The sequence below is a fragment of the Salvelinus sp. IW2-2015 genome, unplaced genomic scaffold (genome assembly GCF_002910315.2).
Source record: "Salvelinus sp. IW2-2015 unplaced genomic scaffold, ASM291031v2 Un_scaffold1042, whole genome shotgun sequence".
NCBI classification, from domain to species: domain Eukaryota; kingdom Metazoa; phylum Chordata; class Actinopteri; order Salmoniformes; family Salmonidae; genus Salvelinus; species Salvelinus sp. IW2-2015.
Window position 1 is genome coordinate 345729 of NW_019942699.1, and position 19475 is coordinate 365203.

Here is a 19475-nt window from a genome sequence, read left to right on the forward strand (position 1 = left end):
GTAATGTCCTTAAAACAAGTCAAAATGAGGCTCAGTAGTGTGTGTGGCCTCCACGTGCCTGTATGCCCTCTCTACAACGCCTGGGCATGCTCCTGATGAGGTGGCGGATGGTCTCCTAGGGATCTCCTCCAGACCTGGACTAAAGCATCCGCCAACTCCTGGACAGTCTGTGGGCAATGTGGCGTGGTGGATGGGAGCTTGAGACATGATGTCCCAGATGTGCTCAATTGGATTCAGGTCTGGGAAACGGGTGCCAGTCCAATAAAGTCCTTTATTGGGGGTGTCTTGCTAATTGCCTATAATTTCTACCTGTTGTCTATTCCATTTGTACAACAGCATGTGAAATGTATTGTCAATCAGTGTTGCTTCCTAAGTGGACAGTTTGATTTCACAGAAGTGTGATTGACTTGGAGTTRCATTGTGTTGTTTAAGTGTTCCCTTAATTTTTTTGAGCAGTGTATTAGGCAGGGCATTCAAACGAGACTTACAATTTTAATCCAAAGTAGTGTGAAATGCACTCATAAGCAACCTGGAAATGGAGGCAAATTTTTCTTGCAGCATGTAAGTTTTCCCCCACTGTAGGCAATTAATGAATAGTGACACAGAGCTTAATGTGAGTTTCCTTGAGTAGCACTCCTGATCTTGSACTGATAGTGCGCTGTAATATTCAGAATACATCGTGAAAAACTACAATCTTCGCTCACCATTTTTGCTCCAGGCAGATATACTACATCCATAACTAGTGGTTTCCTCATTACCAGATATACTACATCCATAACTAGTGGTTTCCTCATTAGCATGGAGGAGTTTCTGCAACCAAATTGTGTGCGCATTGCCCTCGTGGCGCAATTTTAGCAAACACAGAAAGGGGCCTATATTGGAGACCAAAAGTCATCTGGCAGAGTGCTTAAGATTTCAACAAGACAAAATATGACTATTCTTTCTCATTTTAACATTCATTACATACGTCAATTGTTGTACAACATCATGGCTACGCTGTTGGTATCACCTTTTACAGTGTATTTCTGCTGTTGTGGGCCTTTAACCATCTGTCTGACTTTGTTGTTCACACAGGAGAGAGACTAGACTATTGTGGATCCTCTGGGGAGCAGGGTGCTCATTAGTCTTTCAGTTGTTAATCTTCTGTTTTTTTTCCTCTTATGTTTGTTGTGTAGTAAATATTTCTGTTTATTTTCATTGTTTTTTATTTGTTTTTTCCATTGTGTTTAGTCCATGTTTGAAATGTGCTATATAAATAAAATAAAACAAATTAACTTGCTAAACCATATTACAAATATGTGCAAAAGCAACACATATCTTGGTCCATCTTAGTATGAAAAACAGTATAAATTCAGTATATCTTCCACTATGTCAATATAGTGCATGGTATGTTAGTTTAGTATCACTTTTTAACCAACCCAGTGCATTTGTTGAAAATGAAAATCTTTGAAATCAACAATACGTCAAATGATTCAACTACTGAAAACTGAAACAAACAATTGGATCAAACAGATCAATCCCACTGGACATTGGGTTTGATTCAGACCCTGCCAGTGTGTCAGGTGGACATTAGGTTTGATTCAGACCCTGCCAGCATGGCCWGAGATGTAACTTATAACCACGGAACCAACACAGACCTTTCATGCATGACTAAAAACACCTAAGTATTAGATTTACTGCCATGGTCTAGTATGTCACTAACTCAGACACCATTCACAATGCTGGCTGAGGTACGAGTAAAACATGACATATTATTTCCTAACCATTCATAATGCTGGCTGAGGTACGAGTAAAACATGACAAATTATTTCCTAACCATTCACAATGCTGGCTGAGGTACGAGTAAATCATGACATATTATTTCCTAATTGTGAAAAAATCCCCACTCCTTTATCAACTAGTCTCCCACTGTTTAACCAGAATAACATGAATAACATGTCCTTCAAACTGTTAGAATGTTAGTCCATAATCAACTATTCTCTCACTGTTTAAACAGAATAACATGAGTTGTGTCCTTCAAACTGTTAGACTGTTAGTCCATAAAAGCATATCAGCTACTGAGATGTCATGTATTGTCATGTCATGTTCTCTATAATGAAACATCACCAAGTGAAATAAAGTTGATAAGATATTCTTAATACACATTAAATACAAAATGGTTGCTCAGAAATCATTAATTATCATGTTGCTCTCATGAAATGAACAAAATATCTGAATAATTGCAAGGAACATAGAATAATTGCAAGGATCATATTTGCATATTGCACATGGACCGTAAGAAATCCTGAATGTATTGAAATGCCCGCAGGGAATGTGTTAATTCATAACCCATAATTTATACCTTTTGCTTGAAAGGGGCGGTTCAGGCAGGCTGGCCTGCCTGAACGCTCCCTGACCTTACTTCTTACTTGGCAGGAACTAATGGGGATCCATAATAAACCCCAGGAAGAGTAGCTGCTGCCTTGGTAGGAACTAATGGGGATCCATAATAAACCCCAGGAAGAGTAGCTGCTGCCTTGGCAGGAACTAATGGGGATCCTTAATAAACCCCAGGAAGAGTAGCTGCTGCCTTGGCAGGAACACAGTCATGTGATATGTGGTATAGAAAAGTCCAATCTTAGGAGAGTACATGGGAGGCACTATACTGTGTGTCTGCAGGTGTCTATCTGGTCAAAACCACTGATACAGGTGCCCCTCCACCCTCTGGTGGGATGGATCATATCTACAGAGAAACCTAGATTCAAATACTTAATTTTGTGTGTGTTGGGTAAAAGTTGTGAAATTGTTAGATATTACTTGTTAGACATTACTGCACCGTCGGAGTTAGAAAAACAAGCATTTCACTAAACCCGCAATAACATCTGCTAAACATGTGTATGTGACCAATAAAATGTGATTTTGATTTGAAATAAACGTCCTATTTATCAAAGTTGCTTTTGGCTAGGGTCAAGATGACTCCAAAGGATTTGAATTTGTTAAAAGTCCATATTGATACAGAAACATTAAACCATGATTTAGATTTATTAAGAACAAGTTGATTGACAAAGTTATGAAAAATTGGAAGAATTTAATAAACCACATTTTGGCTATGATAAAAGATATGCCTCTGGGGTCAAAATGAACCATGTCAGAAGTATGGTTCAATGCAAATATGTAGTGGGTGTAAAGTTTGTTTTAAATTCTCACTCATTAAACACGAATCAATCAACACATGCTTCTCTTTGAACGACTTAATATAATATTAACCTTTTATGAAATAAATGAAAAATACAATACAATACAATACAAATACAATGGTTCTTCAACTGCGTTACCCACTCCAGTCAGCAGATGGCGATGTGCGTATTTTAGGTTCAGGAGATGCTGCCAGTGTGACGTATAATCTAGTGGACGGGACGCTCCTTCAACAACAACAGCTAGTCAAGACACCTCGGTAGCTTTCTAGCCAACATAGCWACACCATTCACGCTCTTTACACTGTTTTGGTGTATATTAGTCGCTGTGTAATCAACACAATTATATCGTATCTACTTTTCATTTCATATTTAAGTTGTTGTTAGTCAGCTAACTTAGTTGGCTTGATAAATAAGCCTAGCACTACGCTAATGCTAGCTAACGTTAGCTATTATCCCCGACCATGAGCTCACTAAACTTCTCCCCTCTTGCTAAAGAAGAGGATGTCTGCTGGACGGAGAAAGAAGCTCTGGGGCTGAACATTGTCGTGAAAGAGGAGAATGAAGAGGAGGATGTCACAGTAAAACAAGAAGTAGAGGTTGAGGCTGTTACAGTGAAAGAAGAAGAGAAAGACGTTTCAGTGAAAGAAGAGGAAGACGCGTTCAGAGTGAAAGAGGAGGAGGAGGATGTTACAGTAAAACAAGAGGGGGAAGAGAAAGAGGAGGATGCAGTTTCTGAAGTGAAAGAGGAAGGAGAGGAGGAGGAGACAGAAGGTCAGATTAACACCAGTAAATACTAATATTTAATAACGTGGGCACAAACTCTGCAGTTGTTTTACTGATGTACACAAACGTGGTTTTAAAGCAGCAATGTTTTTTGTTTGCATACATTTTAAAGTGAAAAATCAGAGTCTGGTGTAATTCCGTTACTGTGGAATTGCCCAGCTCCTAACTATACTGAACAATAATATAAACACAACATGCAACAATTTCAAATATTTTACTCAGTTACAGTTCATAGAAGTCAATTGAAATAAATGCATTAGGCCCTAATCTATGGATTTCACAACTGGGCAGGTGGGCTGCCATAGGCCCACCCACTGGGGAGCCAGGCCCACCCACTGGGGAGCCGAGCCAGGCCCAGCCACTGGGGCGAATGGCCCAGCCAATCGGGATGAGGTTTAAAAGGGCTTTATTACAGACAGTAATACTCCTCAGCACCCCCTCAGACGATCCCGCATGAAACATGGGACCAACACTTTCCATGTTGCGTTTATATTTTTGTTCAGTATATTAACTTAGGAACACATGTCAGCGTAGAGCCCTGAACTATAATAATAAGTAAGCATTTTATCTGGCAGGACAGTGTGGTGTGTGTGATTATGTTATGGAGGCACTTTGTTGATTCTTGATGTTCACTTGTACAACTGTTCATCATTACTATTGGAAATAAATGAATTATTTTAACACATTGGTTAAAAGACTCTTGTCACAAAAATGTAATTACATGGCGCAATATACCACATTACTTCATACTTACATTTCTTGTTTTACAAACATTGCCAAGCATGCTCATTTGTTTTCTTGTTGTTGTGATTTTTGGTGTAGTCATTCATGGCAAAAAAAAATACTTGGGCAGGTAAAAAAATCTGTGGCGTGTATTTTCTTTCATTTGCCTGCTACAGTGGCTGGTATATTCTTTCATCTGCCTACCACACTGGCTGGTGGACCAAAATCAAACTAAAACAAGACTTGGAAGACATTTGTCAAAGTTTGTAAAAACATTTAAACATTCACTACATTGACTGTCTGACTTTGACATTCGTACAGGAGAGAGATGTGACCATCGTGGATCCTCTGCGGAGCCTCAACAACATCATGAAGCTGACGAGGCAGAGAAAAGTCTCTCCACATCAGGACACCTCAAGAAACACCATCAGAGACCCACAGGAAAGAAACCTCACTGCTGCTCTGACTGTGGGAAACGTTTCAAATCTTCATCAGAATTGAAAAAACACCAGCGATTACACACAGGAGAGAAGCCTTATAGCTGTAATCAATGTGGGAAGAGTTTTACTCAGTCAAGCCACCTTGTATCACACAAGAGAACACACACAGGAGAGAAGCCTTATAGCTGTGATCAGTGTGGCAAGAGTTTTACTCAGTCAAGTAGCCTGGTATCACACCAGAGAACACACACAGGAGAGCAGCCATATAGCTGTGATCAGTGTGGCAAGGGTTTTACTCTGTCAACCAACCTGGTATCGCACCAGAGAACACACACAGGACATCAGCCATATAGCTGTGATGTATGTGCGGATAGTTTACTACATCAAGCCAGCTGGTAGTACACCAGCGAGTACACACAGGAGAGAAACCATATAGCTGTAATCAGTGTGGGAAGAGTTTTACTCAGTCAAACAGCCTGAAATCACACCAGAGAACACACACAGGAGAGAAGCCTTATAGCTGTGATCAATGTGACAAGAGATATTCTCATTCAAGTGGTCTGATTAAACATCAGAAAATACATGCAGGAGTTTCACGGAGTGTGGAATGATCTCCAACACCCGACCTGGGTAGTAGAACATGTTGGAGATTTTCCAGTCATCTGATGATTCTCAGTACCTATACTGTTCTCTTTGAAGTAGAAAGAATAATCAATATAAGTTTAAATATTAGACATGTGTAAGCAGAATGAAGGCTGAAGCCCATGTGAGTGTACAAAGCTGGATCAACATAGAATTGACCATTGGACATGTAAAAAACAGAACGTAAGCAGAATCTGTGTAGATGAGGCAAGGTAAACCAACAAGACGTGTCTGGTCTGGTCTGGGCCATGTCTGATCTTGTGAAGGCTACTGGACACACACATGGGTTTAATCATACATAGACAAGATCAGCCTGAACTTGTGAAGACCTTTGGACAGGAACATTAGCTAATCAGTGATAGGCAACAGTAGGAGTATGCATGTCACGCCACCAATAGAATCTATGCCCCAATGTCTGAGCCAATAAGAGAATGGAAACTAAGTAAGACAACAAGATTCATAAAGTGGAGTGACGTTATGTAAGGGTAAGACTGTATAAAAACCAAGCACTAAGAATGAAGAGTCATTTGTTCCATGGAATTGCCCCGGCTTCTGTTGCTTTTGTAATAAAGTCTAATTGAATTTACAAGTTCCGGTATCTGAGAAGTATTTGATTCAACATTTTCCACAACAAACACAGAGTGTGGCATGACCTCTAACACCAGACCTGGGTAGCAGAACACAGTGTGTGGAATGATCTTCAACACCAGACCTGGGTAGTAGAACAAAGTGTGTGGAATGATCTCCAACACCAGACCTGGGTAGTAGAACACAGTGTGTGGAATGATCTCCAACACCAGACCTGGGTAGAAGAACACAGAGTGTAGAATGACCTCCAACACCAGACCTGGGTAGTAGAACACAGAGTGTAGAATGATCTCCAACAGCAGACCTGGATAGTAGAACACAGAGTGTGGAATGACCAACACCAGACCTACAGTTAAAGTCGGAAGTTTACATACACTTAGGTCTGCAGTCATTAAAACTCGTTTTTTTCAACCACTCCATTAATTTATTTTTAAGAAACTATAGTTTTGGCAAGTCGGTTAGGACATTAACTTTATGCATGATACAGGTAATTCTTCCAACAATTGTTTACAGATTATTTCACATATAATTAAATGTCGTTTTTTTCAACCACTCCATTAATTTATTTTTAAGAAACTATAGTTTTGGCAAGTCGGTTAGGACATTAACTTTATGCATGATACAGGTAATTCTTCCAACAATTGTTTACAGATTATTTCACATATAATTAAATGTATCACAATTCCACTGTGTCAGAAGTTTACATACATTAAGTTGACTGTGCCTTTAAACAGCTTGGAAAATTCCAGAAGATTATGTCATGTCTTTAGAAGCTTCTGATAGGCTAATTGACATCATTTGAGTCAATTGCAGGTGTACCTGTGGATGTATGTCAAGGCTACCTTCAAACTCAGTGCCTCCTTGCTTGACATCATGGGGAAATCAAAGAAATCAGCCAAGACCTCATAAAAAAATTGTAGACATCCACAAGTCTGGTTCATCCTTGGGAGCAATTTCCAAAAGCCTGAATGTACCATTCCATCTGTACAAAGAATAGTATGCAAGTATAAACACCACGGGACCAAGCAGCTGTCATACATTTCAGGAAGGAGACGCGTTCTGTCTCCTAGAGATGAACGTACTTTGGTGCGAAAAGTGCAAATCAATCCCAGAACAACAGCAAAGGACCTTGAGAAGATGAAAGGCTGCTCAGCAAAGAATAAGCCACTGCTCCCAAAACCTCCATGAAAAAGCCAGACTACGGTTTGCAACTGCACATGTGGACAAAGATCATACTTTTTTGGAGAAATGTCCTCTTGGTCTGATGAAACAAAAATAGAACTGTTTGGCCATAATGAACCATCATTATGTTTGGAGGAAAAAGGGGGAGGCTTGCAAGCCGAAGAACACCATCCCAACCGTGAAGTACGGGGGTGGCAGTATCATGTTGTGGGGGTGCTGTGCTGCAGGAGGGCTGGTGCACTTCAATAATAGATGGCATCATGAGGCAGGAAATGATGTGGATATATTGAAGCAACATCTCAAGACATCAGTCAGGAAGTTAAAGCTTGGTCGCAAATGGGTCTTCCAAAAGGACAGTGACCCCAGCATACTTCCAAAGTTGTGGCAAAATGGTTTTAAGGACAACAAAGTCAAGGTATTGGAGTGGCCATCACAAAGCCCTGACCTCAATCCTATAGAAAATTTGTGGGCAGAACTGAAAAAAGCGTGTGCGAGCAAGGAGGCCTACAAACCTGACTCAGTTACACCAGCTCTGTCAGGAGAAGGGCCAGAATTTCACCCAACTTATTATGGGAAGCTTGTGGAAGGCTACCCGAAACGTTTGACCCAAGTGAAACAATTTAAAGGCAATGCTACCAAATACTAATTGAGTGTATGTAAACTTTTGACCCACTGGGAATGTGATGAAAGAAATAAAAGCTGAAATAAATCATTCTCTCTACTATTATTCTGACATTTCACATTCTTAAAATAAAGTGGTGATCCTAACTGACCTAAGACAGGGAATTTTTACTAGGATTAAATGTCAGGAATTGTGAAAAACCGAATTTAAATGTATTTGGCTAAGGTGTATGTAAACTTCCGACTTCAACTGTATATACATCAAATCACATTTTATTTGTCACATACACATGTTTAGCAGATGTTATTGTGGGTGTAGCAAAATGCTTGTGTTTCTAGCTCCAACAGTCCAGTAATATCTAACAAGTAATATCTAACAATACACACAATATAAAGGAATGGAATTAAGAATATATAAATATTTGGACGAGTGATGTCAGAGCAGCATAGACTAAGATACAGTAGATAGTATAGTATACAGAATATACATATGAGATGAGTAATACATAGACAGATACAGTAGAATAGGATAGAATACAGTATATACATATGAGATGAGTAATACATAGACTAAGATACAGTAGAATAGGATAGAATACAGTATATACATATGGGATGAGTAATACATAGACTAAGATACAGTAGAATAGGATAGAATGCAGTATATACATATGGGATGAGTAATACATAGACTAAGATACAGTAGAATAGAATAGAATACAGTATATACATATGAGATGAGTAATGCCAGATATGTAAACATGCAGGAAATCCATGAAGGAAAGATAGTGATGGTGCTCAGTGACGTTGTTGCAAATGTTGGGGAATAACCAATCATGATGAGGGATCATCAACTGTGAACGCTTTAGCAAGCTGGAGACAACCATGGAGAATGTGAATGCAGGATACATCAAGCGTTCCAATGGTAAAACTTTTGATTTAGTTACATCAAGTGTTCCAATGGTAAAACGTTTGAGTTAATTTAGTCCTGACACGGCACCAATATGTCGGAGGAAACACCGTTCGTTCACCTGACGACCGAGGTCAGCCTGCAGGCGCCACAAGGAGTCGCTAGAGCGCAATGAGCCAAGTAAAGCCCCCCCCCGGCCAAACCTTCCCCTAATCCCAACAACGCTTGGCCAATTGTGTGCCGCCCTATGGGACTCCCGATCACAGCAGGTTGTGGTACAGTCCGGGATCGAACCCGGGTCTGTAGTTACGCCTCTAGCACTGTGATGCAGTACCTTAGACCGCTGCACCACTCAGGTCTATAGTGACACCTCTAACACTGCGATGCAGTACCTTAGATCGCTGTGCCACTCGGGTATAACCTTTTTTTAACCAATTCATGTATGTATTGTTGTATTGATGTATTGATGTATTGTTACACCATATAGGAGCAGTATAGACCTAGTCTGTTCATTATATACATCTACATGATGTATTGTTACGCCATGTAGCAGCAGTATGGAGGTACAGTGGGGGACAAAATTGTTGACACCCTTGATAAAGATGAGATAAACGACTCTATAAAATAAATAATTCAAATACTGAGCTATATTGTATGTAAAAAATAAAGGGAAATTATATTATTTTATACTAATACAATTGCTCAGAGTAAGAGATTTAGTTTAACATGTAATTCTCAAAAGGTAGGGGTCTGAATTATTGGCACCCATGTTTTCAATACTCCAGCACCTTCCCCTTGGGAGGATAATGACACTGGGGTGTTTTATAAGATTAGAGAACACATTGGGTGGGATCTTAGACCATTCCTCCAAACAGAATCTCTCCAGGTCCTTGATTTATTTTGTCTGCGCTTATGGACTGCCCTGTTCGATTCAAACCACAGGTTTTCGATGGAGTTTAAGTCCGAAGACTGAGATGGCCATTGAAAAATGTTTTGTGTCCAATTAACCATTTCTTCGTGGATGTGTCTTGCTGGAAGATCCACTTATGGCCAAGTTTCAGCCTCCTAGCAGAGAGGTAACCAGGTTTTGGGCAAAAATATCCTGGTAGTGGGTAAAGTTTATTTATTTATTTTATTCATACATTTTTGCTCATCTTTATCAAGGGTATCAATAACTAGGTGCTTATTTTTGTAATCTAGTTATTTGACTGAATAGAAAAATACAGATGTGGACGTAAGATTAGAGTATTGTAGAGTTTAGTCATTTTATATCTCATAAAAAACAATCTGAACAATCAAGAACATGAACTTTTGCTCTTTGTCACGTGTTGATATAAATATTCATATTATTTAAATGGAAAAGGAAGAGAAAAACGAAAAAAACTGGGGTTTTTTGATCACCCCACCTCTATAAATAAAACGCTTTATAATATTATAATTATAATAGAAGAAAGAAAAAATAGTATTCCCTCCTCATACCTGCGTTAACTTTCAACTCCAGACAGCAGATGGCGAATATGTGTATTTAGGACGATGTTTATATGTGTGACGTAATCTAGTGGACGGAACGCTTTTCAACAACTGCAGCACCTCTGTAGCTTGCTAGCGCAAACAAAGTCGGAACTTTCAAAGTGTCTTGTTAGAATATTTCGTGGTTTTAATTGCCACTGATCGTTTTACATAGTACTGATGTGCAACTACTACCCATTTTAATTTAATAGTTACAGTGGTAGTCACTAGCTGGCTGGTTAACTTAGCACTAGTCTCATGTCCGCTTAATGCTAGCTGCTGTTATCTCCGACCATGAGGTTCACTAAGCTACTCTTCTCCTTGTTAAAGAAGAGGTCTGCTGGACGGAGAAAGAAGCTCTGGTGAAAAGAGGAGGATGTTAACAATACAAAAACAGTAGAGGGTGAGGCTGTTATCCGTGAAAGAAGAAGAGAAAACGCCTTCAGAGTGAAAGAGGAGGAGGATGTTACTGTGAAAGAAAAGGAGGAAGATCGCAGTTTTGTTGGAGTGGAGGATGAAGTGAAAGAAGATGAAGACGTTTTTGGAATGAAGGATGAAGAGGACGAGATTACTGTCACATTAGAGGAGAGACGAAGAAGAGAAGACTGAGAACTTGATTAACACCAGTAAATACAGTGAGTACTATCTTATAAAACAGGGACATTGATCTGATTAACACCAGTAAATACAGTGAGTACTATCTTATAAAACAGGGACACAAACTCTGCAGTTGTTGATCTAATGTGTGATTTTTAAAAGGGCATTCTACACTTGAATATGTTTTTGTACTGTATGAATTGTTCATGACGTCCTCCAGTGATTAAAAAAAAAACGTTTTCTATTGAAAAGTGATATATAAATACAGTAAAGTATAAACACACTAAAGGGAAACAAATAAATGTTTTGAGCAAAATAGTGTTTTTTTAGACAACTGCAAASTTGGAGTGAGTTTTTATTTTATTTTACCTTTATTTAACTAGGCATGTCAGATAAGAAAAAAATCTTATTTTCAATGACTGCCTAGGAACAGTGGGAACAGTGGGCAGGAACAGTGACAGATTTTTACCTTGTCAGCTCGGGGATTCAATCTTGCAACCTTTCGGTTACAAGTCCAATGCTCTAACCACTAGGCTACCTGCTGCCCCAGGAGTGATGTCATAGTAAGGCATTCAAAGAGTTGGCTTGATGGGAAGTCGTAATGTCATCCAATAGGCGACTGATCTTCATGTGAATATTCATTATTCTTTTTTAAATCCTTCATGTTCTTTCAAGTTGGTTGTTGATCATTGCTAGAAAGCCATTTTCTCGTCTTGCCATAGACTTTATGGCAAGACGATTTAAGTCCAAACTGTAACTAGGCCACTCAGGAACATTCAATGTCATCTTGGTAAGCTCCTCCAGTGTAGATTTGGCCTTGTGGTTTAGGTTATTGTTCTGTTAGTACAGKTTTTTGTATTCAGATCTCTGAAATGCACTCTACCTACGTAACATTTAGTGTCCCCTTATATTACRCTGGGRAAACAGTTTTCATGGGCACAKAAATCCTAAATAATTTCAGAGTCACCTTAACTTAACCTTAACACCCAAATCGATACTGTCATTAACGCAGTTCTTCAATAATTACACATAATTCTTAATACTGTAGCTGTTTAGTTACAGTTACATGTTCAAGTATCATCAGCTGATCTAGGAAATCATTTTCTGAATGACAGTMWCATGACAAACATCACRACATGCAACAACAACCAAAGTGCTTCTTCATTCATTACTCWKGTAAAGACAGTTATGCTGTGCTCCATGTTGGATCCAACATCCCTAACAAATTGAATTTTATAATGTGTTATTGTCTGCTTTATTTATAGTAGGGTCTCATTAGTCTGTTTGGACACAGAGATACTTAGCTCATAATGTGTAGAGAACTGTTCCTTGATGGATAGGCTATTGTACAACACACAGAGCTATTTTCCTTCATTCAGGACATTTAGAATGACAACACATTACAGAGTAGCCTAGTGGGATTATTCACACAATTGATCAGGTTATGAAATGTCATGACAAAGATATTTTATTGTCCATTATTTATAGTGTCTGTTGTTGTTAGGTGAAGTTATGGRTCCTACAGTAGGTCTATGTTGTTGTTAGGTGAAGTTATGGGTCCTACAGATCGATAGTTTGCTGTAATATTCAGAATACATTGTRAAAAAMGAAAACTTCTGCATTAAATGGAGGCATTTCGACAACCATATTTCGTTAGCATTGCCCTCCTGCCGCAATTTTGTTAAACACAGAAAGGGTCCTGTGTTGGAGACCAAAAGTCGTCTGGCACACTGCTTAGGATTTCAACAAGTTTAATAACTTATTTCTAGCCAACAATCATCGATGTTACTACTAATGTGAAAACAAGACMAAATATGATTTGTTGCTCACTTGACTGTATTAAGACAATTGTCAAATAATTGAACAGACTTCAGTTGTTGTACAAGTTCATGGGTATGCTCTGGGCTTTTACCTAAAAAAAAACAGTGAATTTCCGCTGTTGTGGGCCTTTAACCATCTGTCTGACTTTGTTGTTCACACAGGAGAGAGAAGTGACTATCGTGAATCCTCTGGAGAGCCTCAAAAACATCATGATGCTGACGAGGCAGAGCAGAGTCTGTCCACATCAGAACACCTCAAGAAACACCAGCAGAGACCCACAGGAAAGATATCTATCTGCTGCTCTGACTGTGGGAAAGATTGCAAATCTTCATCAGAACTTAAAATACACCAGCGAGTACACACAGGAGAGAAACCTTACTGCTGCTCTGACTGCGGGAAACTTTTCTCAAGATCAAATTCACTAAAAGTACACCTGAGAATTCACACTGGAGAGAAATCTCATTGCTGCTCTGACTGTGGGAAACGTTGCAAAGATTCATCAGAACTTAAAATACACCAGCGAGTACACACAGGAGAGAAGCCTCACCACTGTTCAGATTGTGGGAAAAGCTTTTCAACATCACAGACTTTGAAGCTGCACCAGAGAACACACACAGGAGAGAAACCTTTTAGCTGTGATCAATGTGGGAAGAGTTTTACTCAGTCAAGCTGCCTGAAATCACACCAGAAAATACACACTGGAGAGAAACCTTATAGCTGTGCTCAATGTGGGAATTGTTTTGTTACATCTAGCAACCTGATATCACACCAAAGAACACACACAGGAGAGAAATCTTATAGCTGTGATCAATGTGGGAAGCGTTTTGGTACATCTCAAAATTTGATGATACACCAGAGAACACAYACGGGAGAGAAGCCTTATAGCTGTGATCTATGTGTGAAGAGTTTTACTACATCTAGCCATCTGACTGTACACCAGAGAAGACACACAGGAGAGAAACCTTATAGCTGTGATCAATGTGGGAAGAGTTTTGTTTCATCTGGCCCTCTCGCTAAACACCAGAGAACACACACAGGAAATAAATCTTATAGCTGTGATGAATGTGGGAGGAGTTATACTACATCTAGCAATCTGATTGTGCACCAAAGGACACACACAGGAGAGCAGTCTTTTAGCTGTGATCAATGTGACAAGAGATACTATTATAAAAGATCTCTGACTAAACATCAGAAATTACATGAAGAAGTTGTTTCATGATATCAATGAAATAATGTCACAATGTAGAATGTTTTAACATTATAGTAGGACTATTTTAATAATGTCACAATGTAGAAGCCTAAACGTTTGCCCCCTTATCAATTGATTTCAGCATGATATGGATATTAGCCTCAGGGGAAAATCCAGGCTCTGATTTGAAAGAGTACTATTTATGTGATTTAACAAAAAGTGACTAACAAAAAAAGAGTCGTTAGAGTTGTGTTACACTTACSGCGTTGGTGACCCACTTGAATCAAAATGCAACACTTCAAAATGTAGCTAGCTGTTTTCTACAAGTTGTCCTTTAACCAGTGATGTACACATTATTCCCAGATTYCGTGTGGTCTTTGAGCTGTTAGTTTTAACASAATGTGCAACCTCATCTCCCTCGGCACATTTGATTTCAACATGATATCGATGAGTGATGACAAATAAGTGTTGTGTTCCTTTGTTTAGCGACCCCTAAATTTAAATGTATCACTCCAAAATGTAGCTGACTGYCTTCTGCAGGTTGTCGTCTAACCAGTGAGGTAAAATATATCTTTATATATATTGTAATATGATTACTATTGTGCAGATGTTTGTGTAGATAGTACATTTTATATTTAGGGTTTCTATATATCACAAACTGTTTCTGCATATTGGTTATTGATTTGAACACGTTAAAACTGTGTTTTGACATTTGGGCTATCCCACCAAAATAGCWAAATGTTGTTGACAAGACGTCCAATATACGTTYGGTTTTAGTTGGAAAGATGTCGTTTTGTCAGTGACTTGAAAACAACTTATTTTCAACGTACTTGCAGCCTATACACATGGACGCAGAATAATAAATTGGCCAATAATCCAWTTTATTACGTCACTCCAGTATTTCTTGACAAAATTCAAACGCTAATTGTCTTCAGGGGTGAATTGTACAACTGAATGCGTCTTCCGCATTTAACCCAACCCCTCTGAATCAGAGAGGTGCGTGGCGTTGCCTTAATCGACGTCCACGGCGCGTTAACTGCCTTGCTTAGAACGACAGATTTTTACCTTGTCCACGGCAAGTTAAAACCTCTTAAGGATACTCCCCTTTTTTCAATTTTGACCTAAAATGACCCAAAACTAACTGCCTGTAGCTCAGGCCCTGAATCAAGGATATGCATATTTGTGCTACTATTTGAAAGGAAATACTTTTAACTTTGTCGAAATGTGAAAGGAATATAGGAGAATATAACAGAATAGATCTGGTAAAAGAAAATGCAAAGAAAAAAACAACCGTTCTTTTGTATTTTTTTTGTACCATCTTCTTTTGAAATGCAAGACAAGTTTGAGACTGATCCAATGAACCATTGCATTTCTGTTAAAAAAAGAATAATCAAGACTGCCCAAATGTGCCTAATATGTTTATTAATAACGTTTCATGTTAAAMATTATGCACTCTCCTCAAACAATAKCATGGTATTCTTTCACTGTAATAGCWACTGTAAATTGGACATTGCGGTTAGATTAACAAGAGTTTAAGCTTTCTGCCAATATCAGATATGTCTATGTCCTGGGAAATGTTCTTGTTACTTACAACCTCATGCTAATCGCATTAGCCTACGCTAGCTCAACMGTCCCATGGTATGGTGCAGCATGGAATAATAAAAACATGTATCTTTTGTCAGGTTGGATGTTTGAAATATGAGGTGATTTGAGTCGTGCTTCTTCAGTAGTGGCAGGTAGCCTAGTGGTTAGAGCGTTGGGCCAGTAACCGAAAGGTTGCTGGATCGAATCCTGGAGCTGACAAGATAAAAGTCTATCTATTTAAGGGACATTTCTGGTTTTCTTGATGGGGAACGTAACAACAAACAATGTAGTAAAACAATCTTATATTTTGGGTTGGATATTGTATCCAATTGTTAATATTTTAATCAATGTATTTTGGCATTTCCTTAGAATGCTCATTAGTCTTTCAGTTGTTAATCTTCTGTTTTTTATCCTCTTATGTTTGTTGTGGTAAATATTTGTTTATTCCTGTGAAGCCATTGTGTTGCATCCATGTCTGAAATGTGCTGTTTAAATAAAGCTTGATTTGAACATATTGCAAAACAAATTAACCCAATGACCAACCAATCAACGGACTCTTGCTAAACCAATGAACAAATATGTGCAAAAGYAACACGTATCTTGGTCCATCTTAGTATGAAAAACAGTATAAATTCAGTATATCKTCCACTATGTCAAAAGAGTGCATGGTATGTACGTTTAGTWTCACCTTTCAACCAACCCAGTGCATTKTTTTGAAAATGAAMAATGTTGAAATCAACAATAAGTCAAAGGATTCAACTACTGAAAACTGAAACAAACAAATGGATCAAACAGATCAATCCCACTTTTCAAGCCTGCTGAAGGTGTGGTGAAGTGGTAAACACCACCCCCGGCTCTACCAAGCATTTCGCTACACTCGCATTAACATCTGCTAACCATGTGTATGTGACAAATAAAAAATTTTACCAGAGGCTTGAGGTGGTCTCCCACAGCTCTGCTTATGTCATGTTCTGTGGCCTTGCTGTTCCATTTCTTGACTCCCCATGCAACGCAGAAATAAACACATTTAGTCATATTATATACAACGCTCAAAGTAATGGATATGGAGCACCTATGGCCTCAGTTACACCTGGCACCTAAATGTGACTTCTGTCATCTGATCACTCCAAGCTGCATTAGGTTCAGATCTACCAGGATGGGCCTTTGACATAGTCTGGACGCAGTCAGGCCACTGAATATGCATAAGCAATGTAAAGAGATGTGGGGAAAAGTACATTCTACACAAATTACCTTCATAATATCAAGATCAAAATGTGTGTGCCTGAGGGAAAATTAACTTTCATATAGCCAAAGGGGTGAGAAATTGCACCAATATCAGTGGACCAATTTGCACTAATGTAAATGAACATGGTTGTAGAACATATTACCTTTTTGCTTACGTGATGAACCGCTAAGGGACATAAATATTACCATCTAAACCATCTGTGACCTCTCACCTCCTGGCTGTAGAAGTGTTCTTCCTAACCAGTCCCTCAACAGTTCTCTGACTGGGTCTTCAGAGGAGAGGAAGGCTGAGGAGGGATGGAAGGATGAATTGATCAGTCAGTCAATAACATGTAGAGCTGCTGTCTATGCTGTATGACAMAATTACTATTTTAGTAGTTCATTAAAGTAATTAAGACTTTATGACTGCTGAATACCAACTATCAATCACTTAGATCATATATTTTCAGGTAGAGATACATCCTTGGGACGTCCCTAGCCCGTTGAAGTTGACATTTAAAATGGTTAAGGTAGGGTTTAGGGTAGGGATGTCCCAAGGATCCCAGATAGCATTGACCATTGTGCATTCTTYGGTCTCTTTTACGTAGCAGGTGATGGGTTCTGATTTCTGAACTTGAAAATATTAAATATCCTTATTATGTGAAATTGAATGAAACAATAATGTATGTTGATGCTAATATGATGTACAATATGTCATGAAGTTTCTATATGACAACAATAGTGTAAAATGTTTAATATGTCATATACTATTTTTTAACAGTTTCACTAATTAATTTTCATTAACTTAATCAATATGACACACCCCTCACTATTGTCATTGGTTACACTAATTGCACTGTTTGTCTACATAACCTGGTTCAAGTATTCATGACATCACCCTGAGGAAGGCACAGTGATGCCAAAACGTTGGTAAATACCCATTAAATTGCTGGGAGTTTATACATGAAGTGTGCAACTTTATTTTGATAGTTTATAGTTTATTCGCCGTTAGTCAGCAACTCCACACAAACAATTTTTATGGGTGTGCGCCAGCTCATGTTTTTTAAGGGTAGGTAACAACACATCCGCCTTGCTGGGGCCCCTCAAGGGTGCGTGCTCAGCCCCCTCCTGTACTCCCTGTTCACTCATGACTGCACGGCCAGGCACGACTCCAACACCATCATTAAGTTTGCCGATGCCACAAGAACAAACTGATCAACCACAACTACGAGACAGCCTATAGGGGGAGGTCAGAGACCTGGCCGTGTGGTGGCTAGGAAAACAACCTCTCCTCCAAAGTGATCAAGACGAAGATGAATTGTGGGCTACAGGAAAAAGAGGACCGAGCACGCCCCCATTTTCATCGACGGGGCTGTAGAGGAGCATGTTGAGAGCTTCAGTTCCTTGGTGTCCACATCACTAACAAACTAGAATGGTCCAAGCACACCCAAGCCAGTCGTGAAGTGGGCACGACAAACCTATTCCCCTCAGGAGACTGAAAAAGATGTTAGCATGGGTCCTCAGATCCAAAAAGGTTCTAAGCTGGCACCATCGAGAGCATCCTGACTGGTTGATCCCTGCCTGGTATGGAACTGCTCTGCCTCCGACCACAAGGCACTACAGAGGGTAGTGCGTAACACTTGGGCAAAGCTTCCTGCCTCCAGGACCTCTATACCAGGCGGTGTAGAGGAAGCCCCCCCTCTCTGTTATCATCTATGCATAGTCACTTTAATAACTCTACCTACATGTACATATTACCTCAATTCCTGACTAACCGGTGCCCCGCACATTGACTCTGTACTGGTACCCGCCTGTATATAGTCTAGATATTGTTATTTAACTTCTGCTCTTTAATTACTGGTTCCTTTTATTTCTTATTCTTATTTGTACTTTTTTTAAACTGTGTTGTTGGTTAGGGGCTTGGAAGTAAACATTTCACTGTAAGATCAAATTCAATTTGGGTTTGAATAGACCCATTGTACAGAATGAATGACTGACTGCCCCAGTTCAACATCAGTTCACCCGTCTCACCTCATACTGTATGGAGCAGCAGCAGCTGACTGCCCCGTTCAACGTATTATCTCATACTGTATTGGAGCAGCAGCAGCTGACTGCCCAGTTCAACATCAGTTCACCGTCCACCTCATACAGTAATTGGAGCAGCAGCAGCTGATTGCCCAGTTCAACATCAGTTTCACCGTCTACCTCAATACTGTAATGGAGCAAGCAGCAGCTGACTGCCCAGTTCAACGTCTCATCTCATTTTTACTGTATTGGAGGCAGTAGCAGCTGACTGCCAGTTCAACTCAGTTCACCGTCTACGTCATACAGTATTGGAGGCAGCAGCAGCTGACTGCGCCAAGTTCAAAACATCAGTTCACCTCTCACAAACTGTAATTGGAGCAGCAGCAGCTGACTGCCCAGGTTCAACCAGTTCCCATCATCTCATACTGTATTGGAGGCAGCAGCAGCTGATGCAGCATAGT

The 19475-nt window shown here is 39.4% G+C and overlaps 2 protein-coding genes across 3 annotated transcripts in view; both read left to right on the plus strand.

Annotated features, from left to right (window-relative positions):
- Positions 1-3208, plus strand: part of LOC112069533 (gelsolin-related protein of 125 kDa-like) — a 243717-nt gene extending 240509 nt beyond the window's left edge. For both annotated transcript variants that reach the window (XR_011475353.1, XR_011475352.1), the window contains one exon: positions 2964-3208. The gene's annotated coding sequence lies outside the window, so the exon portion shown is untranslated. The remainder of the gene's footprint in view (positions 1-2963) is intronic.
- Positions 1-14799, plus strand: part of LOC112069531 (zinc finger protein 271-like) — a 145690-nt gene extending 130891 nt beyond the window's left edge. Inside the window, 4 exon segments of the mRNA XM_070438575.1 lie at positions 3623-3947; positions 5004-5492; positions 5495-5732; positions 13098-14799. Coding sequence (XP_070294676.1) covers positions 3623-3947; positions 5004-5492; positions 5495-5732; positions 13098-14211 — 2166 coding nt within the window. The 3' untranslated portion in view covers positions 14212-14799.
- The last annotated feature ends 4676 nt before the right edge of the window (positions 14800-19475 follow it).